The sequence below is a fragment of the Parasteatoda tepidariorum genome, chromosome 6 (assembly GCF_982258835.1).
Source record: "Parasteatoda tepidariorum strain Cologne lab strain chromosome 6, Ptep-v5.0, whole genome shotgun sequence".
Taxonomy (NCBI): Eukaryota; Metazoa; Arthropoda; class Arachnida; order Araneae; family Theridiidae; genus Parasteatoda; species Parasteatoda tepidariorum.
In genome coordinates, this window is record NC_141760.1 from 26568743 (window position 1) to 26596360 (window position 27618).

The following is a 27618-nucleotide window of genomic DNA, read 5'->3' on the forward strand; positions in this document are numbered from 1 at the left end:
AAATAGAGCTACAATGCTAAAGAAATGAGAGTAAAAGGGGAGCAGTCCCACAATATCTGCAGAAATGTGTGAAATATTCACCATACTGTGGTTATTATGGATTATATTTTATGAAATATATTACTTATTCCTAAAATTAACCTCACCTTACCTTAATTGTATTCAACATTATAAGATTATTAAAAAGTGATAAACATAAGGAGAGCCCCACCCAAAAACAAATGGGTGATAGGGGAAAGTGGGTGTAAGATTTAAATTTAGGAAGTCATTTTATATAAAAATCAACAACTCCATTTATTTACTTTTTCTTTTCTTTTTTTTTTGCTAAAAATAAATAAAAGAAAGACAAAAATGGTTAGAAGGTATCTACAATGAAATTCTTAAAAATGTATAAAAAAAAATTTTAAAATATTGTTTTGATTTTAGAATGACTTAACATAATTTTGCTGATTTTATTCTGACAGTTGGTGTTGCTTGAACTGATTATATGTAACTAATATCACTAAATAATACAATTGGCAAATCAAAAAAAAAAAAGAAAAAAAGAAAGGAAAAAAAAAGAAAGAAATTATTTTACACGCTAATTTAATAAAAAATAGTTAAAGAAATTCTGTATTAGCTACTTCATTATTTAATAACAAACCTTAAAAATCAACTGGAAGTAAATTTTACACAGATAGTGTATGTTCCGTGTATGTTTCGTTTTACAATAAAATAAGTTCTTAATTTAGAAATTAAAATAACTCACTAATTGTGGCAATATCTATATATTGTGAGCAAAGCATAAACAAATCAACAGCTATTTGCTGACCAGAACAGTCTAGTGCAAGCTTTTTGTAGAAATCATTAGCTGGTCCAATGTTTGAAACATCCTGTGTGCAAAAAGAACAGAAACATAAAATAAATACATAAATATGATTATTTCATGTCATTTATTTAAAGGGAAGAAAATTCTAATAACAGAACATACAAATTGCTAACTATTATAAGATAAATTACAATAAATTAAATGTTATACCTTTGCGGCTCTTTGATTTGGATCTTCACGGTTTTTTAAGGCTCCTGGACCATAATTAGGTAAACTGCTTTGAAAAACTGTTACTCGACCACCTATTGGAGACTAAAGAAATAAACACAATTTGATTGCGTCCTATTTATGGGGAAAATAATATATTTTAATGTTAGCAATTTGAAAATTTTATTATTACCATCAGCTTGTAAGCAACTTGAAGAGCAGCACCAAGACAGCTGTTAACATCCCCATTAGATGCAAACCTTTTTGGTAGATCAGTAAGCAATTCTGTAATCAACTACAAAATAAAAATATTACTTATTAACCATTAAAAATTTGTTATAAGTCTCATTAAAAAGGAAAATCTCTGCAAATATTTGAAAAAAAATATTTCTTTCATTTTTATATAATTTTATTGTCTACACTGTTTATTATCCTAAAAGTTTAAGTTGAAACTCAAATTGAGAAAATCATACTTTTTTCATTCACAAGGATAGGAAAGATATGAGCTTTTTGCAAACTCAAAATTAAGTTTTTTCAAAACAGCATTTTTTTAACGCTTAAGACAAAACTCTCAAGTTTAATCCAATTCACTAAAAAATTATGTACGTGAAATAGAAATATTGCACAAAAGACCCTTTTTAGTGAACTTATAATTTTTGCTTCATTACATTAAATATGTGATTCATAAATACTATATTATTATAACCTTCATAAAGTTATCGAAATATTTATAAAAGGAATTTTCAAGTTACTTGAAGGGAAAAAATACATAACACCTTAAGTTAATTATTCAATAAACAAAACAAAACAAAAAAGAACTTAACACTTTTTAACACTTTAATGCAGCACTACTTGATTTGAATACTAAATCTGCAGAATAGGCAAACAAGTATTAACTACAGATTTAAATACTAATAACTTTATCATAGTTTAATTACATGAAGCAATTTAAAAATAATAGAGTAGAGAATATTTCTAATAATTTACTGTCAGGATTGCAACATTTCGAAAATCACAAAACTGAATTTTTTTTTATGAATTTGTTGAATATGACCAAACAGCAGTGGCTAAAACATTTATTAAGAATCATATTTATAAATTAATATACTGGATTTACTAAGGTATGTTTTTTGACCGAGAAAAAAAGAAACCTTAAATAATATTACAAATAAAAGTTAGTGATTGACACTTTGATTAGCTATTTCTTAATTTATTGAACTCTTAATTAGCTTTACTTCTTATAAAAAGCCAAAATGAAGAGCTGTAATTTTTCTAAAATTCGAAAGTATTAAATACTAATTACAATGTTTTTAATTAAAAATAAGTTACTGCCAATCAATATTTTTAAATAAATTTGTTAACACTTCCCTCAAGTCCACTATTTTAAAAATTCTGGTTTTCTTTTTTTTCTTTTCTTGTTTTGCTTGTTAATTGTATTAATTCACCTTACTTACAAATCTCTATCACAGTTTTTTCCCCTTGCATAAATACTCAGGAGTTCGCAAGACTTTTAGACAATGATTCAGGTAGAACGGTCACCTAAATCACTTAACATTTTGAGGACAATTTCCAATCAGCATACTAAATTTACGCAATTTGTTGGTTTACTTTTAAATAAATTGCAGAGGGCCATGACAAGTGTTACTTATCGTTACTTAATAATTTCAATGAAATAGGGATTTTAGATTAAATTGCGTAAATTTTACAACTGTCCAAAATTAAAAAACCTAGCAAAAAAAAATTTTTTTTTAAATATATTTTAGTGGGCAGTATAATGCACCTTATTTAATTGCCGCTTGTTTTACTTACAGTCCATGGTCAGCACAATTATACTACTTAAGGGTTTACACATCCACAAATGTCAAAATATTTTTAAGCTACAAAATTAACCACTAAATTAACTTAAATACAGGGATGAGATTGGCCAAAAGGCAAAAAAGCTGAATTTCCATGTGAGTAAATTTTACGCGTGTGCAATCGTTTAATAATAAATTCCTGACAATTTAAGATAACAAACAAAAATTGCTATTTTAGTTTGAAAAAATTACATGATAATCAGCAACTGTTTAGATAATTATTTTTCATATGATAAGAATTTCGCATTTTATATCATAAATAACAACAGCATTATTTCTTAAATTTCAGTGCTGAGTTAATCAACTCTTTTTCCACAAACAATTTAATAATTTTTTAAGTGATTGCTTTTGTTTGCTATATCTTTTTTCTTTTTTGCTTAATTTGCTGCAAACGCTTTATGTTTCACAAATCAAGCAAAAAATCCTTTAACAAGGTCAAATTTCTTGTAATGCAGCTTGTGAATGAGGGGAAACAGATTGGTGATTAATTTAGTCATTAGCCCATCTTCAAACATCTTTTCACAAATCCTATTTTCTCTTTCTTTACCTGCCTTTGTCACATTCTTCTTTGCAAGCACAGAATGTAAGTTTTGAATATGTCTATATACTAATAATTGTTGATAGAAAAACAGTCACATTTATAGTAACTAATTTTAAAAAAAACCTACTTCTTACAAGAATCGCGATAATCGATTTTAAACCTGTGTGAATATGAATCGTTACATAGGTTTTTAATAACGCGCAAATACAAATAGTGATATTGGTTTTTAAATCTTGTAAATAAGAATTATATTGAAGTATATTCAAATCGAGTGAATAAGAATCGAAATGTTAGCAAATTCCCGGCTTGAGACTTTTAAAAAGCTTGTTTGAAGAAGTGACGTTTGAATTACGAAAATACGAACTATCTGGCAGGCGGGTAAAAATGAGGAAAATCGTATCTTCTGTGCGCAAAAGCAGCTAAAATGTTAAAATGTGGAAGAATTGACAGATATGAAGGTTGAATTTTCTGTTTATCTTTGAAAATCGAAAATAATTATAATTCTTTTACTTCAACAGCTAAATTTTTCGAAAAAGCAAAATATTTAAACAAAATTTTTTTTTAAAAAATTGAAACTTTTAGATAATCGGAGTTCTTGATAAAAAGGCTGATATTCGAGACACAAAAGTAAAAAAAGCGGAAATCCACTAAAAAGCGGAAAAATCTCATTCCTGTAAATACTTATTACAAAATAGATCCATACAAATACTTACAGATTTACTTTCATTCAGAGTGACTAATAAATTGTCTGGAGATGGAAGGAACACATCTAAAAAAAAAAAAAAAAACAGTGAATAAAGCAGAGAAAATACATGTCCTGCAAATAAAATTTAAATATAAAATCTCATCGCATATATGTCAACTTTCTTTTTCAGGTAGAAAAAAATTCCATACCAAAATAAATTCAATTATATGCAATAATCTTTCTCTTAGAATATTTTAAATACATTTATATTACATATCTGCAACCGCACTGTAAAAAATACATAAAATATTAATATAAAAGTAGCTTCTTTAAATAGTGTAAGATTGTTTAGTTTAGTTCAGTTGTACAGCGTCTTCCGCCTGTTGCAATCACATCTTCTCTGAGAGCATTTGCTTTTATACAGCAGCTGATTTTATAAACTAGAATATCTATACTTAAGGGGAAAAAATATAATTTAAACTTTACAAATACACTTAAATCTAAATTGATTACTAAATTTATATTTTTACTTAATCTACATTTGACATTTTAAACATTTGTAACATTTCTAAATTTACAGAAAGGTTTTTAAATATTAGCACATTTGCACATTGAGCAGAATTTAAATTATTAAGATTCACCATTGATTTGAAATTTTTTAAGTCTTTGAAGTTTTTAATATTTCCTTTTTTTGGCTCATTACAAATATTTAGGACTGATTCTGAGACCAACTTAAGAATCTAGAAAATTTCTTGAGTAAAATCATTAATGACGCATTTCAAAAAATTAATGTCTTTATAAATTTCAGTCATTGATATTTTCTAAACACGAAATTCTAGATAAATTATATGTAGCATAATTTAAATGAATAAGTATGTATAAGTTTACTTTTATCTCTAATCACATTTCTTATTCTACCAGAAAAAATATTTACAAATGAAAAGTATTAGAAAAAATAAATAGCTTATAAAATATGTAATGAAAAATAGCTTTAATATTTCTAAATGAAATATGCAAGAATTTTACCACATAAATGTAATCGATGATTTTTTAAAACTTCTGGACTTTGGATTTCTGGAAACTTCTGAATTGCAAAACATTAGCAAAAAATCCAGAAATCTGGCAGCACAATCATGTCTGAATATTACATATTAATATTTTAACTGTATATATTCTATATTAATATTTTAGCTTGCAATAACTTTTCAGTATAAAATATTAACAGAATAAATAGACTAAATTATAACAGCAGTGAAAAAAAAAATTTATATCATTTGTTACATAAGGATTTCTAATTTTTCATATTTAACTTATTTTTACCAAATTTCTTTTACACTTTACAGTTTCTATTAACTTTTTGCAATACAATTAGACTGATAAAATTAAGTTTAAAGTTGCTAAAGATATAAATATGCTTTACAGTCACCTTGAAAATAGGTAACTTATAAAATCTGCTTTATAAAAAAATATTTAAAATAAAGAAAACATTTCAAATGAATCGCATGTGTTACTGAACTATGATTATAATATTGATCAGAAATTTTAAAAAATTTAATTTATGCTCATTTAACATTTTTCTTTAAAATTTTGTAGGAGAAAATTATATATCAAATAAAAAAAAATGCATGTATATACTAATTTCCAGATTGGATAAATTATAAAATTGTTCTTAAAGTTTTTTTAAAAATTCTTTAAAAAAAAAGTCAAGATTATGTTTAAAAAAAAAAAAATCAATTTATGTTAGAAAAAAAGTACGAATTTTAATTGTATATAGTTACATACTATTAAGATATCAAACAGTTATTGATCAAATAAACTTAGATTTTTTAGTTATAGCCATTCATATTTGATTTTTTTTTTTTTTTTTTTTCAATTGAAGTGGTAAGTGCAAAAGATCATCTTTATCAGCCAAACTGTAGACAAGCTATAGATTTCGCACTTCATTTATTTACTTTTCATACAAATGATAATTGATTAAGAATTGAGGAATTATGTTTGATGCAAGAATTTCTGTAATAAGAGATTTTCTTCTGCAATGTAATAGTAATAAATATCTAATATATCTGTATAATTGTAATTTTGCATCAGGAAGACAAGACAGTTGAAGAAAATAATTGTAGCATAATTATATATGCTTCTCTAACATAGTTAGAGATAACAGTTTGCTAAAGTAACAGGATGTCTAAAAAACTCAATAAGTACTCTACTCTTGTAACTTAAAACGACTCTAGATACAGGAACTCTAATCAACAGATACATAATTGATAAATACATAAAACATGTTACCTTCAACATCAGAAACTACTAGCATGTGAGGTTGGTTTAATCCTTCTCCTAAATTATAGAAGTGAATACTGCCATCAAATGTAATAAAACCAACTTTAGTTCTAGAATCACCAGGCAATTCATCTAAATTCTCTAGTAGCACTTTACAGAATGTTTGAAGGTACCCTTTAAAAAAAATGCTACAGTAAATTTCTTTCCTTCAAAATAGTTAAAATAAATATGTTGCAAAACAGTTAATATAATATATAATAAATATACATGAAAAAGATACTAAGTGAAATTTCATTAAAATATTAATACAGTAATATCCGAGCCCCGATTATCCGAGTCTCCGCTTTAACTGAGCTGTCAAATATCTCTTTGATTTTTTTTTTTTTTTTTGTTTTTGCTTCTACAATTTCTATTTTTCTGAACTACCGAAAAAAATTCTGAACTTGATCTCACAAACACTCAGGAAAACAAAATCCATCAGCACTACTCCGCTTACTTTGCATTGTATCACGCACCGCTCCACCCCTCCCCTTCTTTTGAAAAAAGAATATTGTGACACTCAGTTTCAGGGTTCAAAAAGAGAAGCATGAAACGAAAGAGAGTACGCTGAATTGTTTTCGTTGTCTAGTCATATGACCCATCCCCCCTTACTACCAAATGGTTTCGACTGCTCACATGATTCCCTCCCTGGAATCGGAAAATTGTTTTGCGGGAAAAAGTACAGCGGTTACATTCAGTCAATTCTACAGATTCGAAATGAGTAGCAATAAGAGAAAGCGAGTTGTTGTTTCTATAGAAACAAAATTAGAAGCAATTCAAAGATTAGATAAAGGTGAATCAATAAAGAAAGTAGCGAGAGATCTCGGAGTCGGAGCTGTTACTGTTGGCGACTGGAAAAGGAAGAGAAATGAAATAGAAATATGGAGTGCAGAAAAGGCTAATTGCAGTTTACGAAAAACAATGAAAAAGTGTGAATTCTAAAAAACATCCGAATCATTATTCCTATGGTTCACACATTTGAGAGAAAAGGGAAGTCCAATATCAGGGCCTATGCTACAAGCAAAAGCATTGGACTTTAATAAACTTTTCTATGCTGGAGAAGATTTCAGTGCTAGTAGTGGATGGTTGGATCGTTGGAAAAAGAGATATGGAATTCGTCAATTAAATATATCGGGAGAAAAATTATCAGCTGACTGTGAGGAGGTGATTAAATTCAAAGAAAGTTTTAAAAATCTCATTGCAAAAGAAAATCTGAAAATGGAGCAACTTTTCAATTGCGATAAAAAAGGATTTAACTTTAGAATGTTGCCTTCAAAAACTCTTGCGGCTAAGAATGAAAGGTCAGCTCCAGGGTATAAGAAAAGTAAAGAAAGAGTAACAATTTTAGCATGTTCGAATGCATCTGGAAACCTAAAACTAAGAACAATGTTGATTGGCAAGTCGAAAAAACCTAGAGCATTTAAGAACGTTCATATTCCATGTTTACCAGTGTATTACAAAAATCAAAAAAGTTCTTGGATGGATGCGGATTTGTTCAAAAAATGGGTTTTTGATGAATTCGTTCCTAACGTAGAGACATTCTTAAAAAATCAAAATCTTCCAAGGAAAACAATATTACTGCTTGACAATGCTCCATGTAATCCGAATGATGATGAATTGGCGAGTGGTAATATTAAAGCCCTTTTTTTGCCACCCAATGTCACATCACTTATTCAGCCTTTAGATCAAGGTGTTTTGGAGAACATGAAGAGAAATTATCGAAAGAAATTACTAAAATTTCTTATTGAAGGAATTGAGGAAAATAAAAGTGTTCCTGAGACACTTAAAAGTTTAAATGTAAAGGATTCTGTCTACTGGATAGCTGAGGCATGGGATGAAGTAAAATCAGACACCATAAAAAAGTCGTGGAGGAAAATTATCGATAAACAGAGTACATCACGGAAAGTCCAATGAATGCAGTGATGAGCTTTTGGATTTAGTCATTAAACTGCCACTAGCTAAGCCAATAAAGGAAGAGGATATACGTGACTGGATAAACGCTGACGAACAAGAAGAAATTACGGATGAAATGATCGTCAATACCGTGAATAAGGAAAAGGAATCTAGTGATGAAGACAGTGAGGATGAAAATCGATATATGAAAATTTCACATGCAGATGGATTAAAAGCTATCGAAAGTACTATTGAGTACATAGAACAACAAGAAGCAACACCAGCAATCCTGTTATCTTTAAAAAAATGGCAAAACTTTGCTGCAGAAAAATGCCAAAGTTAGACAAAAAACAATTAAGGACTTTTTTAAGTAAGAACTTTATCGTAAAAATATGAATTCCATGTGGTGTATCTGTATAACCTTTGTATTTGTTAAAATATATATTTAAACCTATACAATTTATCTTAATTTACATTTTTCGCTTTAACCGAGTTTTTCGGTTATCCGAGTTAGTCTTGGTCCACATTAACTCGGATAATCGGGGCTCAACTGTACTCTAAAATATAGAATCAGATGATCAAAATTAGGAAATATATCTAAAAGCTAGTCTTGCAACACAAATATGACTAAAACTTCATTAAGCTAAAAAATTAAATTCCTTTTGGCACTCAATTAAAATTATACCCAAAATTATTATACAAAAATTCTAATATAAGACAATAAAATTCGATGAAAAAAATTCCAATATTGAGTGATTTTTAATTTAACAAATACTCAAAATCCCTATGTATTGCTTAAACTCTTCCTAATGGAGCATTCAATTATAACATTCATATATAACATTTAAAAATAATTATTTTTATGCACATTTCAAAAGAGTATACATTAAAAAGGTAAATTAAATGAAATGCTCAAACAACACTTATTTAAATTAAAAATGCAAATATTTAAATCTTACTAATAATTATTAGTAGTATTAGTTTGAAGTATTAAGCATTTTTAAATACTATTAGATATTTAGTTAATAAATAAATTTTACATAATTAGATTTTGATTGATAAAAAGTTTCGTTTAAAATTGAAAAAATCCTATTTCAATAAAATATATGTGTTAGATATATGTAATATAAAAAGATTCAACTAATCTTTTCATGTTATTTTTGTATCTAAATCTTCTAAATTAATTATTCAAAATTAAACACTTTCTTACGCTTTATTCACATCTGTTGTTTTGGTCCTATATTTATATCATAAGTAAGCATGAATTAAAATTTTAAATTTAAGAACCATATTATTCACTCAACCTATTTTATGTACCAATTGTAATTACTATCATTTCTCTTTTTGCATGCGACTTGAAAGTTTCAGGGACTATTTTGGAAGATTTCCCCTAATTTTTATTCAGAAGCACTTTGATTTTTGTCACTTGAAAGCTAGCTCTTCATGATCATGCCTTAATAAATATAATTTATGAATGGCCTGGTGTCTGAGTGCTGCTTTCTGCAATGTCTACTTTCTGCAATGTATTTTACCCCCTCTTTCCTTTTCAGTTTTATCCTTATTATATTGCAAAGCAAAGCTTCAATTTCAACTTAAAACAATTGTGATAAAAATCTCCTTACGAAAACAGAGAGGAAAAAGACATTTTTTCGTTATTGATTACTTGACCAAATTTGTTAAAAATTGTAGGGGGCGTTCAATCAAGTTGGGGAGCTTGTTCAGTATAATATGGCATTGCCATGCTTCCTATAAAGCAATGGGGATTAGGATGAGTAAATCCATGGATTGGAACCAACTGAACCAAATGTGAAAACTTTACATGATGTTCAAATTTGTATAAAGGAACCAAGACATTTATACTTAATTAAAAATCATAAAATTGCTGTAAAAATGATAAAGGATTTTAAAATGTACCATGAAGAAGCGGTAAGTCGCAGTCGCTTAAAATAATTTTTTATCGCATCTTTCTTTTCAAATGGACCAATATAAAACAAAAACATATATATATACAGATATATGTATTACATAAATTTCAGATTTTTTTTTTCCAACCTGGGATAAAATTTTTGTATTAAAACAAAACATACCTGTTTCAGCAGCTCCATGTGATACATCTAATAAGAAAAGATAAACAGCTGGCTGTGGAGGCCTCAGCTAAAAATTAAAATATTTATCAAATTATCAAACAATTACAAAAATGTCATTTACTTGCTCAATATTAAGATTATCAGAAACATCTATTATTACTTTATTAAAACATGATAGCATGAGAAAACAAAATTTTACTCAATAAATATAAAATTGTTAAAAATATAAAATTAATATAAAATTGTTTTCTGCATTTTTAATATTTGCTTTATGCATTTAATATTGATAAATAGATCTACACTAAACAATAAAACCTTGACTTTCTTAGACATATTTCATAGGAAATTTATGCAAATTAGCAAAATAATACCATCTTGATACATAATAAAGGCCTAAAATAATATTAAGTGATAATATAAATACATAAAAAGCATTCTTTTTTTAATTCAGAAGCTAATCTTGTGGTACTATTTAAAGATTGAGAAGAGTAGAACAGCATTAACTTGTAAATTATATATCCATTATTATTTAACAGTAGTATTTACGAATAATTATTATCTATTCTGAACATTTTCTCAGTTACTTTCAAGTTTTAGATTTTATTATTCAAATTTAAAGGCTTAAAACTATAATTATTTTTCATTACATTATAAAATACTCAGACAATGTTATATTTTTATAGAACAATAAATGATATTATATATAGATACTGTTTTAGAACTAGTAAATGAAAAAAAATTATTGCATTTAAGTTTTAATAAGTTATGTTTATCATCACAATAAACTATGTAAAATTATTCCATAAATGTATGCAATTAAAGTAATGAATAAAGTAGTAGTATAAAAAACACACAACTAAAAAGTTTCACAATGCAACAGCGTGAAATAAATAGTTTAAGTTTTCATTGCATCATTACAATGTAAGTCTTTTTTCTTTGTTTTTTAGAGAAATAAATCTTTTAGCCATCCTTTTTCGAAAATTTATAAGTTAGGTGCAAACTGTATCTTAAAGTTTGGCATGAGTGATTATATGTCATAAAAAATGGACATTCCGTGAAGCGAATTTATGAAATATAGTTTCCATTGTATCATTGTTCAGATCCAGAGATATTTTTTACTCCTATGCAAGCATATTTTATCCTTTAAAAATCCAAAATACTCCTTAGAAAAACCTATTTAGTTGTATTTTCATGCTTTGTATTGTAAATAAAAATTTAAAAACATAACGCATTTTTGAAACTTTATTGACATTTTTTGCTTTGTTTCTCACTACATCCAAATTTTTCTATACCATAAACAACTAAATATGAAAGTTTTTAATCCTAAACAGGATATAAAAAATTAAAATAAATAAAACATAGGAGAAATTGACTGATGAGCAGTTAAGAACAATAACTCGAATATCAAAGTAATGACCTAGATTAAAATAAGAAAGTGAAAATTTTTGTGATTTCCAATTTGATAATGTTGTGAAGTCATGAGAATTGCAAAAGAAAAGAACTGAAATACATTAATTATACATTTTTTGTTAAAAATGTCAATTCTTTTTTTCTTTTGAAGTTTATGTAATTTAAAATATTATTTTTCATTCCTCTGAAGTGAATTTTACTGTACAAAAAAATAAATAAAAATAAAATCAAGGAATATTTTCCCGCCATGAAAAAAAAAAAACCCTGCTGTATCTCTGTTAAGGTCATTCTGGAAGGGGAAAAAAAAGAAGACAACCTTTATTAAAGATTGACTTCTACACAAGTCCAATTTTTGTTCACATAAATACTTAAAATATAAACATTTTAAAAACAAATTTGATATCTACATATATTAAGATTGATGTCTGCATATATTTCTCAATCATGCTTGAAAATTTAATAAATACTGTTACATCAAACTTAAACATACCATATAATCTGATGGTGCGATATATTCTATTGTAGCATTCTTTATTTCTGGTCGGCGAGCAGGGTCACCATATGATCTTGTAGCAGGATCATAAAGAAACTCTTCTGGCACTACAAGAATCAATTTAAATGTGATATAGTAACATAAAAATAAGTAAGCAATTTCTTTAAAAATAGAATAAAGAACAAGGATTGAAAAATTACATTCATAAAATTCAAATTTATTTGTTTATACAGATTACCCAAAAATTATCCAATTAACCAGTTCTATTAATTTTTCCTACTTTATGAGAGAGATTTTTTATTTCCTTATTGTTGGATTTATGAAAAGGGTAAAAAAATGTCTTCTTTTGTCTAGGTGTAGTAGTTTTCACTGAAGACTAGAAGTACAAAGAAGTCCAGATATTGTCACACAAAAATTGAGATTGTTAAGATTAAAGAAAAGTGAAAAGGGAAACAATTGATTATGGGATAAGCACATCAACTGTACTAAATATTTAAAAAATAACCATTTGATTTTTAATTTTACATAATTTTTTTGCCGAACAAAAAGACACTCATAAAATATGCCCTAAAATTGGCAGTGGTAAGTCAGCATGGAAAAAGTGCAAAGAAAAGTTGCCTAAAAAATTTCACAGCCTGTTCAATTATCCAGATTTTTTTTAAGCGTTAAAACCAGATTTTTTTTAACCACTCTAGATAACCAGCACTCTACTGTACTTCAATTACCAAATATTTCTTATTTTGAAAATACTGAAAAGGAAAAAGCCGTTTAATGCAAAGTCCCAGTCTCATTCTAGAACAGAACCTATTTGTTTCCCTACTGACCTAACAACTTTTTTTAAATATAAGGGAAATGATAGTACATAATTTCAACATAAAAAAAATAATAATCTGATTTAAGAGAACAATGTGTTTTTATAGTAGTGAAAGAAGATTACAATAATCATTAAGAGAGAAAATATTAAAAAATACAACTTCTAAATTTTCTTTACAAATATATTTTAAGCTAGCTGGTTAATCCTTCTGGTTAAGTGGAAGGTTCCTTTAACCCACTGACGGTTCTGCACGTAAAAAGTCGCATTTTAACCTGCAGTCTTCTCTGCATAGCAAAACCGGCTTTCCCATGTTAACTGATAGGGGAACTGTGTGTAGGGGAGAAACATTCTCCCAATTTTGCCCATTTCCTTAACCGCCAGTGGGTTAAACGTGATGTGAGCTACGATAAGTTTAAAACGTGAAGAGAAAATTTCAATTTCTTCTTACTTATTTACAGAGTTAAGTATGGCTCAGATGCTTATTTGTGGTGTAAGTAATGATTTGAATGGGGTAAAAGTCAGAATAGAATGTACCATACTGCAACAAATGAAAATTATAAGCTGACTCTTTTGTATGTTGCTAAAACAATATTATAAATTAAGTGATACACCTGAAATAATAGGTAAAATGCCTGAAATTTGACCTCTCATAAACATTTAGTCACTGTGAAAGAGATAATGATTAAGTCAAATGAAAGAAAACTAGAGGTTTCACACTTAGAAAATACAAGTTACCAACAGAAAATTGAAGACACGCACCAAACAAAGCTAATATAGTAAGTACAGTATTCTTATAAAAAAAAATAGCTTAAAAAAATTGCTTCAACATTTTTACTTGTATGCAACTGTTTTACATGTTTCCTGACAAAGAGTTTTTTATAAATTTCAGCAACATTAAATTTGCATCAATTTTAAAATTTTTATATCCTGAATAATATTAACTTAGCTGCAATATTACAGAATTCCAAAAATACAAAAGAATTTAAAATTTCAAGTTTTAAATATAGATTTTACAAATATAACATTGAAAAATTATATAATTGAAAATAAATTTTAAAACTTACGATCATTAACTCGAAAGCATAAGTTGCATTTCCATCTCCTTTGATCAATAAATGATATAAATGGATTTATGTAGGTTCTACAACTTCTACATCTTACAATTGTATTACATTGAATAACGCATAATGACTAGAATAAAAAATAAAAACAGACAGTAAACATCATATACTTCAGTATGGTTTATTATCATTTAATGATGAAACAAGAACATATGAAAGCACAAAGTCTCATATCCAGACATCCTCTTACCCACAGTGTCTATTGTACCTACTTTACAGACACTTTGTAACAATTAAAGGAAACAAAGTTCTTTTTCAAATAAAAAATATTTTTTACACTAAATATAGAAAAAAAGTTAAAATAAAGAAAAGAAAAAAATTTATCTTTTTCACTTCTTCTCTAACAGCTAAATATTTGGTTTGCCTCAATAAGCAGAGTAGAAGAGTTGATGAAAGGATAAGAATGATGAAAGTTAAAGAATTAAACTTCAGGAGAAAAATAAACTGTAACATTAATAAATTTGAATATTAATAGTGTTCCAAAATAACACCAGCAGACAAGATTTGATCCGCTTTAAATTATAAATTTCTTAAAAAATCTACTCAATGCTGTTCTCTGATAAAGAAATTATTATTTTTAAATCAGATTACTTTACTTTTGGAATTTGAGGCTCATTTTTTAATGTTATTCATATCTAATAATCTGTTTTGCTAATTCTTTACACCATAAAAAGAAAAATGTATCCTAATTCATAAAATAGAAGTTTCAAATTATACACTCTGCGCATTTTTACTTATTTTTTTATACTTAAATGTCTTATACTAAATATTCTGTAGCTTTTTAAATATCATTCAACCTAGAAGGAAACACATAAAACTGATATTAATTATCGTCAGTTTGTTAGTTTTCTTAATTGAAAAATGCATTTTTTTAATGTCTATTCTAACTTTATTAAGTCCAAACTCTTCTGGACATGTGACTTTCCACTGTATAAACAATAAAAAGAGGAATACATACTGGAGCGTCACGAAATGGGTGTATCAAAATCCCAAAAGGTAATCTAGACTTCCCTAGAAGAGAGCTGGTATCTGGAACCTTGGTTAACGTACATCTGAAAATTCTGTAGAAGAATATAAAAAGTATTATACCGTTACTCAATTATAAACTTTTAAACAAAGGCACATAAGACTTCAATAAGTAAAATAATATTCTAAGAAAAAATTACAACTCCCAAAATTACACAAATTAGTAAAAAACTAAAGAAATATCAAGTGAAATAATTTAATTTTGCTTAATAAAAATAAATTACTCTTAAAAACAACTTTGCCAACGCATTCATAAAAAGAGATGTGCTTCAGAAAAAACCATTAACGAAAGAACTTGAACTAGAAGTTAAAAAGGTGGGAAAACAAATATGAAGCAAACTGCATACTCTACAAAACATTGAAATAGTATCTTGTATAATTCTCAAATAAAACCTTCATACATTTGTTCAAACATACTTTTTTTAAACCTGTAGTGCAAGATGCCTTTAGCATACTTAGAATCAGTTTTCTCAATAGTTATTATATTATTAACCCAAATGATCTAACACATATTTGACTTATAAGACACTTAAATTATTCAAAAATATGACAAACCAAAAGACTGAATTTTTAAATTATAAAATGCAACTTTTTAAATTAAGTAAAATCTAAAATCATCATTTCAACATTTAGCTTTAAAATAAATTAAGTTTAGAGTTTGCTTATAAGATTAAGAAGCAGTCATAGATGTTAGAAAAATTTCAAAAATTATAATCAAAGCTTTAACTATGCTGTGTTGTCCATATAAAATTTGAAAAATATAGAAAACTCCAGGAGTATTGAATCAAAATAACAAACAAAATAAATAAAACTTTGGCTAGCAAGTCTGATTATTTAAGTGTAAAAAGAAAAATATTTCAGGAACAATTTTCATTAATATTAAAAATAAGAGAAACACAAATTTTGTTCATAGAAATCCCATATCTATTTCTAAAAAGACTGTCAATTTACAAATTTTCAATAATGATTTGTGAATTTACTTACGAAACAAAAGTAAAGATTTTCTAGTTTTAGCAACAGTAAAGGGACAATTATCCAGACCACTCAGAACTAAGGCTGATTATTTTAGTTGGACTATTTGATTAATGGCTAACCAAATAAACATCTGGTCATTTTAGGTCTGGCAAAATTCATTAAGTCATATATATATATATATATATATATATATATATATATATATATATATATATATATATATATATATATATTAATATATAGTAATTTTCGTTCTTATTTCACAGCTAATTTACAATTATAATCCGCTTAAGCGTGTTACACATGTAGCCCAAGATGTTTTTTACACTTTAGTCAGGAACATTGATTTGCAATAATAAGACATGATAGTCTTGAATTAATTCCTTTCATGTTGACCAAGAGAATATTCTAATTTTTAATGACCATTTAAGAATTTATAACCACACGGTTGCTACAGAAAAAAATGAACAAAATAGTTGCTTCTAGTAACCTAAAGCAGGAAAATAGTAGCCTAAAATTATGAAAATAGTTGCCTAATTAAGAACAAAAAAATTTCAATAATATGACTAAAATTTTATTAAATGACTTCATTGTAATATACCATGATCCATTAGGTCAAGTTGAAGGCCTATATGATAATTTTTAAATAAACGTTAGTGTTCTAGAGCTAAATTTTTATGTAAAAACAATTTGTATATTTGCAGAACATTAATTTTAAATGCTAAAACTAATGCAGAAAAATAATTTTTTGTTAAAAAAAACATACTCTTTCTATTAATTTTCCCTTTCACATAATTTTTCCTTTTATCAATAATTGATTTAGCATATATATATATATATATATATATATATTGAAAAAGTGATTACTAAAATTTGAAATTCAAGCATCATGGCATCGTATTACAAATTCGGTTCTTTAAAATCAGGCAGAGTTTCATAGCAATACATTGAAAAGGCGATTGAGAAACAAAATAGTTTCACAATGGAATCTGTGCAAATTGAGTGCATTAAAGAGTGATGATTTAAATTTGCATTCAATAATTTGTTCATTTTTTAGAGAAAAAAAAATACATTACATTCAGAAGCTACAGCAGGCCACAGGTTGTCAACCCAATTTATGCTAAAAAAAAAAAAAAAAACATTGCTGGAGCACAGAAAAGTCTCCTTTTCCTGAAAATAGTTGCTTTTATAGCCTTTTCAGGCAAAAAAAAAAAATTTGCCAGTTGCCTCAGGTCGAAAATAGTTGCATTTTAGACACACGTGGCAACTCTGTAACCAATCTAATCTATATCCAAATTCAAACTTATAATACAAGCATTTTTAATACAAGAACCATGGTTCAACTAAAATTCAAATTATTGGAATGCATAAGTTCAATGGTATAAAAGTTGAATGAATCGTGTCTTCAAATAACATGTTCTTAATATATGGAAACTATTTACCAATCAAGTCTTATGCAAAATTAAAAGTGAAAAGGAAAAAAGTATATGTATGACAGAAATTAAGCTTTAGCCATTTCACACAATTGTTCAAAATTATAGTACAGTAGGGAAACAATTATTCGGAACCATCGGGACCATCGCTATTCCGGATAACTGATTTTTCCGGTTTTCTGAATTGCTACAAAAAGCCGTTTTTTTTTTATTGTTGAACCCAACTAAAAAAATTTTTTGGAAATAATCTTAAAAAGAAGAAAAAAACGATGAAGTAATATTATTCCAAATGATTGAATAATATGAATGGTTAATAATGATTATTTCCAAAATGAGGGTAGGGTAAAAATCTTTCAAAAAAGAAAGAAAAATCCTAAAATCTTATGAGGAAAAAAAAAAATTTTTTTTACAAATGGCATTAAAATTCCTCGAATTTCGTTCCGGTTTTTTGGTTTTCCGGTTTTCTGATTTCCGGATAACGGGTTCTGTACTGTATTAAGTATTCTTATTTAAAATAAAACTTAAGAAAATTACTCAACTTTCGATGAAATCAGTTTTTTTATTATTATTTATTAATAAAACAACTTACTCAGGACTGCAGTTGGGACGCTCTGGTGTTAAAACTGGCTTAGGAGCATCTATGGGTAGAGGTGGTAGAATATTACGATCTTGCAAAAGATTTATACTATCATTGCCCTGAAATATAAAAAGAGAAGATATTGTAAAACAATCTCATAGCTAAAACTGTTTTCTATCTTTTTTTTTTATAATCAAAAGAAAAAATGGATTTAAAAGTCATTTTTGGTGAATAAAGATACCTTGTAGCAACATCTATCATTGTTTCATAGAACTTTCATTTTCAAGATGTACCAAAAAAATTCTGGAGAAAATAAAGAGCTCAATTGCCATTTTTTAGAGTAATTAATTCCACAACTTTAATTACTTAAATTGCACAACGATTTCCAACATACTTTATCTTGATACTGTATAACAGACAATTGGTTGAGATTGCCATGCCAGAGAGCGTAGCAACATCGTAGGTAAAAGCCATAGGGATGGAAAGTGCTGTACTATCATTAATATTTCTTGGACTTAAGGCTTTGTGACCGACTTATTATAAGGAGCAGATCTAGTTTTTCCCAAATAACATAAAAATAAACATGTTCTTTATTTTGAATTACTATTTGGTTGAAATTTATCCATGCCTAATATAATACATTCAATATAATTCAAAAACATTATAGAAATCTCCTTGAAGAAATTTTTTATCCGTCAGGGTTGACATTTTGTCTCAAAGAAACTTAACTATATGAAAGAAAAAATTATCAACACAATTATAATAATATGGGCAAAAATCATTAATTAATACAATGACAAGAATAAAAAAATATTAGTTAATTAACAATTTTAGTACAGTGCCAGAAAGTTAAGAATTTTCCAGATCAACTCTTTAAAACATTATTTATATTTAAAAATCTATACATAATATTATTTAAGAGTTTGTTTGAATATTCATACTTAGTAACAGCATTAAATTCTAAAAATTTGTATGCAATTTATAATTGTGAATTCAATATGCAATCAGTAGTAGTATGTGATTTATTAATTTAGTACCTGTTCCTCACATTATTGAAATAAGATATTACTATCAGGGGTCTGTCCAGGCCGAATTTACTACCGTTTAGCGGTACCTTCACAAATTCAATTTTATTTAAAACGGTAGTTTCACAAATTCAACTTTAGGAAAAACGGTAGCTTCACAAAATACTTTTCCTTAAAATTTTGTTTTTGTATCCGTTAAGAAACATTAAATCTATATTTTTACCATGTTTTTGTGTTGATATTTTAATATAATTTTTAATTTTTCACAAATTATGTCTAAATTTTCACGAAATAGGTACCTTTCAGAAAAACCTAGACAGACCCCTGACTATACTCATTTACATAAAATATAGCAGGACTACAGTAATTTTTATTTCTTAAGAAACATATTAAAATTTTCCTTCCTATTGCTGCTTTTAGTTTTCACATATTTAAAAATGATATATTAAAAAAGCTTGAAAATTAATAAGATTACTTAATAGGCTGCAATTAAAAGTTAATGGAAAAAATTTTTAATATTAAATATTTATTTTTGAAAGAATTTCTCTCATTCTGGTTAGAAGAAACTTATTTTTTCCACACAATTTTCTTCGTGGTTCTTTCGGTGATTTTTTAAACTTGTAATCTTTGGTAAAAATAAAAAATTGAAAAAAAATAGTATAATTGATTGCATTTCAAATATTTACATGAAAAAATGAAATAAATTATGTATTGTTGTGATAATGAATATTACAATTCAAAATAAAATGTGACTTGTTTCCTGTTGCAGAATATTTAAGTAGGACAAAGGGAAGAAAGATGCAATTCATTTAATAGTTTATTGGCATTTACATATCATACATCAAAGCAATAAAAATCTAAATCAAAGCAGCTTACTAACCCATAATTTGGAAAAACTTGTGTGTACGCTCATGCCAGCCATTTTGGCATGAAGTTGTGGATCATAACCAGAAGCACCCCCAACAGGACCTTCAGGTAAAGTGCTTCCCCCACGTAGCTGTGGGGAATATGGTTGAGGTTGTTGATAAGGAGTTTGTGGTGAACTATTGTATGTAGATGTAGGAGGCATTAATCCTGGTTGACTTACAATTGGACTAGCATAAGAAGGTGTTTGGTTATAACCAACCTAGGAAGAAAAAAAAAGATTTAATATATGGTTAAATTTCAACTTAAAATATGGTCTAAACCTGTGACTCAAGGTTTAAGCTTTGAGTGTGACCTCAAAATTTCAGTCAAAAAACTTATTTCAGCAATCTTTAGTCAAAAGTAAGGATGAAAATCTAACCTTTAAATTTCAAAATGCAAAGCTAACAATTAAAAGAATTTTTAAAAGAATTTTTTTTTTTGACAAAACAAGTGAAGTTCGAGTATTCACGTAAAGTTTGAAAGCGTAAATAGTTTATATACAGTACAACACAACAGAATCATTTTTCGAAAATTTTATTAGAGATAAATTAACATTAAAAGTATTAATTACAACATATTCGAAATTAGTAACTAAACAGATTTTGAATCTAATACTTGACATACCTGTTGAGGATATCGAGGCCTAACAGGACCAGATTGTGGTGTAACAGGAGGAGGAGCAAAGCCCGATTGTGAAACAGCAGGGCTACTGTTGGGCGGATAAGGCATTCCAGGACTGGAGTAGTTAGAAACTTGAGGTGATGCATGCTGATCATTAGAACTTTTAGGTGGCCCAAGCCCCACATTTGGAGAAAAAGGCTGCAAGCTAGGCAAACTTGCAGAGCTACTAGATGGACCTAAAAAAATTTACTAAATTACTTTGATCAAATAAGACAAGAATTATGAAACTAGAACTTAAATTTGACTAGAGTATGATTTAAATGATAATTTATTCAGCTGTAATTTAAAAAAGTTATTTAGATGGATGTGTTGTTAAAATGTTAGAAGTATCAAACGAGTCACCTACTGGGTTTATTAGAAAACTGTCCCTCCATATAGTCATAGCGATGTGAGGAAATCGGAGAAGGGTTTCGGGAGGATCGGGCAGAGGGGGGTTCTATAAGAACAGAAGCAAAGAAATCTAATAAGCACACATACGAAAAGAGGAGATTATGCAGTCGTAACTAACTGGTAAAGTAGCATTAGACTAATTATCTGGTAAAGCATATCTCAATTAATTTGAAGTTAATTTGTAAACGGAAAATCTAAATGGAAAAAAAAAATTAAAACAGATTTGTGAATTTAATTCTTTGAATAGGAAAAACTGCTGCTTTTTTTTATTTTATGAAATACAAATTATTAACAGATATCTAAACTCAAACTAAAGATGTCACCAGATAATCATCTAAAACTAAATGTTACATTTTTAGTATACAAAGTTGCAATAATTTAACATGCTTATAGAAATTTTCTGCCATGCTAAAATGTTAAAATTTAAATACTGCACACATCAACCAGCAATATAATTTTTTGGAATTCGAGATTTAAAAAACATGTTTTAACCAAAGACCAATAATTAATTTAGCAATTAATTCAGACAAGCAAAGGTTAGCAGATCTATTACAATTTAAATGCAGTTAATAGCTGAAGAAGGCAAATAATAATAAATAAATAAAACCACATATGCAAAACAGATATTCTTTACGTATGGGAATCAGATTGAGTCTACAAATTTAATAAGATTTTAAACATGAAAATGTCTTTCAAAAATTTGGAGAAAAAAAATTATAAAATACTTAAATTATTAGTTTATAATTATATTTATCAGTAAAGCGTAGATGTTTGTATTATATTAAAATTAAGTACAGTCAAACCCAGCTATAGTGAACTCCCGGATATAGTGCTATACCTTGCTATACACGTATATGCCTTGCTATACACGTATAATGTTATTTTTAGTGGGTATAGTGAACCAAAAAAGTGAGGAAGTTGGATATAATGAACTTTCTTCTGTCTTCGCCCATCCCCCCCCATTTTCTTTGTAATAATTTGAAATTTCTACTTCAAAGTAAATACATATACCGATTTTTAAAACCATCTATAGAAACTACTTTTATGTGCTCAAATGGCAGGTTAGACAGGTTTAAAAAGCGGAATAACAGAAATTCAGGAAAAATTATCTGAGAGTCGGGAAGTGTTTCCATATCGGATGTTGAGGATTGCTTATCAGCTAATTTTTATTTGTACGCAAAACGAAGAGTGATGAAAAATGACACATTTTTTGCTACTACATAATATTTTTCAGTCATTTATATTAACATAATGTAATAAAAGGGAGGAGTTTGGGAACCATTAGTGAAATTGCCTGCGTAACGGATATGGTGAACTTTCGGTTATAATGAACCTAAATTTCGGTCCCTTGAAAGTTCACTATAGCGGGGTTGGACTGTATTATTTTTTTAAATGCATTTGAATGATAAAAAAGACATGTTAATAACACTCAAGATTATGTGAGTTTCAAGGCAAAATTTATAACTAATACAACTCCAATTCAAAATATTAGAATAATGATAAATAAAGCACATAGTGGTTTGAGATATACATTTATTTTGGTAAAAATGAATACCTGTTGAAGTGTATTATCAAATTCTACATGTTTTGTAGATGAACATAACATAAATAAATTATTATGATATTGCAAAAGTTTTTACAATGAATTTTTTCTAAAAATTCAAAAAATTAGAATAATTTTCATTCACAGTGGTTCAAAATATTAGAATAGCATGAACAAAAATAGCATAATTCATTTAAATGAAATCTGCATGAATAGTTAATACTTAGTGGCATCTCCCTTAGCTTTAATAACGTCACGCAAACGATTTTGCATACGATGCACTACTTTTTTGCAGTCATCTTTGCTGATAGTTGCCCAAACGGATATCACGCTTTCTATGAGTTCATTTTTGTCCTTTGGAGCTAAATCCTGAAGGCGTTTCTTCACTAAACCCCATATATTCTCGATGGGGTTCAAATCGGGTGAATTGGACGGCCAAGGAAGTAATTTGACTTTATCGTTAGTAAGCCAAGTAGTGGTGGCGTTTGACGTGTGGCAAGATGCAGAGTCTTGTTGGAAGATAAAGTCATCCTCAAATAGATCTTCCGATGACGGAATCATAAAATGTTCAAGTACCTCCTTGTATACTTCAGAATTTACCCTTCTTTTCAAAATGCACAGCTTTCCTAAACCCTCAGCACCCATACACCCCCAAATCATTACAGAAGTGCTAAACTTCACTGAGCGTTTCAAGCAATCTGTGGTAAAAGCTTCTTGCTGGCAACGGCAAACACGGACACCCTGATGACCGTGGGAAACGCAAAACATCGATTCATCACTAAAAAGTACGTTATTCCATTCCTGAATACCCCATTGCAATCTGTCTTTGCACCACCTCACTCTGGCTCGTTTTTGCTTGCATGTAAGTAGCGGCTTTTTCTTGGGCACACGTGATTGAAAATCAAGTTCATGGAGTCGTCGTAGTGTGGTAGATGTTGAGGCTTCCACTCCTTGTTCTCTCCACTTTCTACTTATAAATCTCAAGCTCTTGAAGCGATTTTTAAACTTCACTGAGCGTTTCAAGCAATCTGTGGTAAAAGCTTCTTGCTGGCAACGGCAAACACGGACACTCTGATGACCGTGGGAAACGCAAAACATCGATTCATCACTAAAAAGTACGTTATTCCAGTCCTGAATACCCCATTGCAATCTGTCTTTGCACCACCTCACTCTGGCTCGTTTTTGCTTGCATGTAAGTAGCGGCTTTTTCTTGGGCACACGTGATTGAAAATCAAGTTCATGGAGTCGTCGTAGTGTGGTAGATGTTGAGGCTTCCACTCCTTGTTCTCTCCACTTTCTACTTATAAATCTCAAGCTCTTGAAGCGATTTTTAGTGACGACACGTTTCAGCAGTCTATCTTGTCTCAGTGTGGTTAATCGTTTACGACCACTATTTGAGCGATTATTTTTAAAACTTTGATTTGTAGAATAATCTTTTAAAATTTTACTTACAGTTCCTTGAGAGCAATTCACTTTTTCGGCAATCATTTGTTGACTAATTCCCTCATTGCGTAGATTCACAATCGATGTCTTGGTAGTGTCCGGTATGTCTTTCGTTAGACCAATTTTTACTCCCAACTAACTAAATCTGATTTTCAAACGAGCCTTTATACGTGTACTAGCTCTACAGTGGCGCAACTTATGTAAATTTTATGATTAACGTTGACCAATCACACAATTTTACAGATATTCTAATATTTTGAATCGCCTCTGGAAATATTTTAATATTTTGAAAAATTTCAATATTTTTTTATAAAATCTCTAATACTTCTTTAGGCGCGTGTGAACAATAATATCATACGTCAACTAATTGTGGACGGTTAATAATTTTTCCATTCACCACCGTTGTTTATTTTTAAAGATATCACGCATTTTATAAGGTAATACAATGCCTTTTTTGGTTATTCTAATATTTTGAATTGGAGTTGTAGCACTCTTACTGTACCAATTTTATCAATTAAACAAATTATGAAATTAAAACTATTCGAATCTATATTCATCATACATATGAACAATGAATCATCCAAGATATCTCTTTTTGATATATGTAGGTAGCATAGGATGAAAGCCATGTGAATGAAAAATCAAAATTTGTGCTATCACCAATTAAAATTGAAAAACTAACCATCAAAAACTTGGATTCTCAAGAGCTATCACTATACATAATTAAAAGTAATTTATATTTTATAAGCCAGGTTAATGACAAGGGTTAAAAACGTTTGCCTTGAAGATGAAATAAATCTTACAAGTTAATCGTAAAATTTTCCAAGAACAGCAAAATTCAACTTCATTGCCAACAATAAATTAATAAGAATGTGCTCTAACATTGTTGCCTTTTTTAAAATTTTAATATCTTTAAATATATATATATATATATAAAATTATATTTTTCAGCTATGTGCCATGGGATAAAATATTATTCCCTTTTGAGATAAAATTGTTTCACTTTAATATTTTTGTTAAATAATGTTCTATTAGTTGTCAGAAGATTAAAATTTTGAAAGAAAATAAATTTCAATTCTCTAGAACACACAAGATATAGGCATGTGATTGTTTTAATGAAAAATATAATTCGTTTCAAAATAAAAATAAAAACAATTTAAGATCAGAAAAATTTTGATAAAGGAGTTTTAAAAAAAATGTAGGCAAAACAACTTTTTAATTATTCAATACATAACAAAGATATTAGCTCGAACAAATATAATTCCAAATTTATAAGAGGATCTATAATATCTAACTGATTTTAAGATGGAGATTGCTTCAACTAAAATTAAGTAACATATTATTACAAAATACATTATAGATATTCAAATTCTGTTATATAAAGAATATAATTTTTTATTAAGAGAAATCCAAAATAATAGAGAAGAAAAGAAACAGGATGTAAGTTTGAATAATTTACATCTGACAAACTTCAGGCATAATACTACCATGATGGAGGTGGTTAGTCCAATTTAGTGGTTAGTTGATGTAGCATCATTGTATAAGCATATTCTTGGCCGTTTCAGATACATCTTAATTTGGATATGATGTAGGGATATTTATCCCAGAAAAAAGAATAAAGCAATTTGGGAAAAATTTATTTATTAAGTAAATATTAAATAGAATATGGCCACATTCAAAAATAAAGAAAATAAAATTATTCTCTACACAACAAGAATATTAAGTGAAGATATCTACTCAACAGTTGGGACTGAGAGGCCCAAAGGTCCCCAGTCCAACCTCCAATAATTAAAAATTGAAAAAATGAATTGTTCCCAACGAACAGTTAGGAGCTTGCGAAAAGATCAATGGTTGGAAATTTATCGAAAGATAACATAGCCAAAAATAAAGTAATCAATATTAAATTTGAGAACAATTTGACAAAAGCAAATCGTCAAAAAGACTGAGAATTAGTATAATCGTGTAATTGAAACATTTTTATGGTAAGAAATAAAGAATAAAGAGTTATAAATAGATTTACATTTAATTGTTAAGAAAATAATAAAATATTTCATATTTGCATTTTATAAAATGTAATAAAAATTAAATAATTGGTTTAATTTGATTGAAAATAAGTTAAGAATGATTATGAGAAAATAGGTGCATATTTTTGAGAAAAGTTAAAAAAATAGTTGTAAAATTTTAAATTCACTTAAAAAATTTATTAATATCTCCCCGAAAAAAGATACTCATAAAAATTAAACCAGTTGAGAATAATCCCAACAAAGTAAACATTTGTAATAGTAATCAGAGTTAAACCTATAAACACTAAAGAGTTTACCAGAGTGTAATTATTTTTTTAAACAGCGAATTAATGTTTTTAAAAATGAAATATGAATAAAATAAATGTTTTTCAGGAAATGCAGTTTTTATAAAAAGTCCAAAGAGTGCGCATTTATTGTGTTAAAAGAGCAGGCAAGGTGGGCAGCTCTTAAAAAAACACTTAGGGAGAACACTATGTTCACAATAATATGAGAGAGTCACATACCAAGTATTAAACACTATTTTGTCATAACTAAGTGTTCACGCCTTGCCTTGCTACTTAATAGATGGCGCTGTTAATATACATATACATTTTTTACTTCTTTTCTTTTTAATAAATACAGTCCATGTCGTCGTGAAGTGTGGTGCTTTTGTTTCTTGTGTAGAGCTTTCTTGTGTGTGTATAAAACATTTTGGTCCGACATGAGCTCGGAGGTGTTAGTCAGTGACTAGGGAATGTGTTTTGTGAATTTAAAATTGTGATGGAGGTCAGTGAAGTGTCCTTTTAAAAATAAAATGAAAATCGTGATTTCACATGTGTTGCGTAGAAAGTTAAAAATTATGGCTTATTAATTAGATTCTGAAAAGATAGTGGTGTTAGTTTGTTGTGATTTTCAGGGTAAGTGGAATTTCGATTAGCTGTAATTTGAGAATTGTGTTGCTTTGTTTTATTGAATTGAATTAGTGTGCTTTCGTTTCTGCCTAGTTTGGTTTATATCTTTTTTGTTTTATTCGATTGTGTTTTTTTTTTTTTTCGGTCTGTGTTGAGTGTTTTTGATATGTATTGCCTTAGTAGAGTTGCCTTCGTTTTGTGTGTTTACATTGTTAAGTAATTTCGTTTAGTAATTGCTTTCGATTTGGGTGTGGAGTTTAAGTGATAGCATTTCTAATTTGAAAGTGTTGTTTTAGCAGTGACGGATATTAATATGGCACTTAAATTGAATTTTAAAAAAGATGAGTTGATTATGATTGCTCAGGAATTAGGTTTAATAATTCCAGATAATCCTAAAATAGTAGATTTAAAGCTCTTAATTGAAAATAGTGATATAGTTAAAACTGATATTGAGTTTGTACGTGATTTAATTGG

At 27.9% G+C, this 27618-nt stretch overlaps 1 protein-coding gene across 2 annotated transcripts in view; it reads right to left on the minus strand.

Moving 5' to 3' along the window:
* The window catches only part of Sec24AB (Protein transport protein Sec24AB), a 58853-nt gene that overhangs the window by 13830 nt on the left and 17405 nt on the right, over positions 1-27618 (minus strand). The window contains exons 4-16 of one of the 2 annotated variants that reach the window (XM_043045377.3): positions 21201-21290; positions 20798-21030; positions 20148-20393; positions 18255-18361; positions 15190-15292; positions 14175-14301; positions 12294-12403; positions 10394-10460; positions 6384-6548; positions 4126-4181; positions 1209-1310; positions 1019-1120; positions 749-872 (exon numbers count right to left, since the gene is read on the minus strand). In XM_043045377.3, the coding sequence (XP_042901311.1) occupies positions 749-872; positions 1019-1120; positions 1209-1310; positions 4126-4181; positions 6384-6548; positions 10394-10460; positions 12294-12403; positions 14175-14301; positions 15190-15292; positions 18255-18361; positions 20148-20393; positions 20798-21030; positions 21201-21290 (1632 nt within the window). The remainder of the gene's footprint in view (positions 1-748; positions 873-1018; positions 1121-1208; positions 1311-4125; positions 4182-6383; positions 6549-10393; positions 10461-12293; positions 12404-14174; positions 14302-15189; positions 15293-18254; positions 18362-20147; positions 20394-20797; positions 21031-21200; positions 21291-27618) is intronic. The other variant, XM_043045378.3, reaches the window with a different exon arrangement.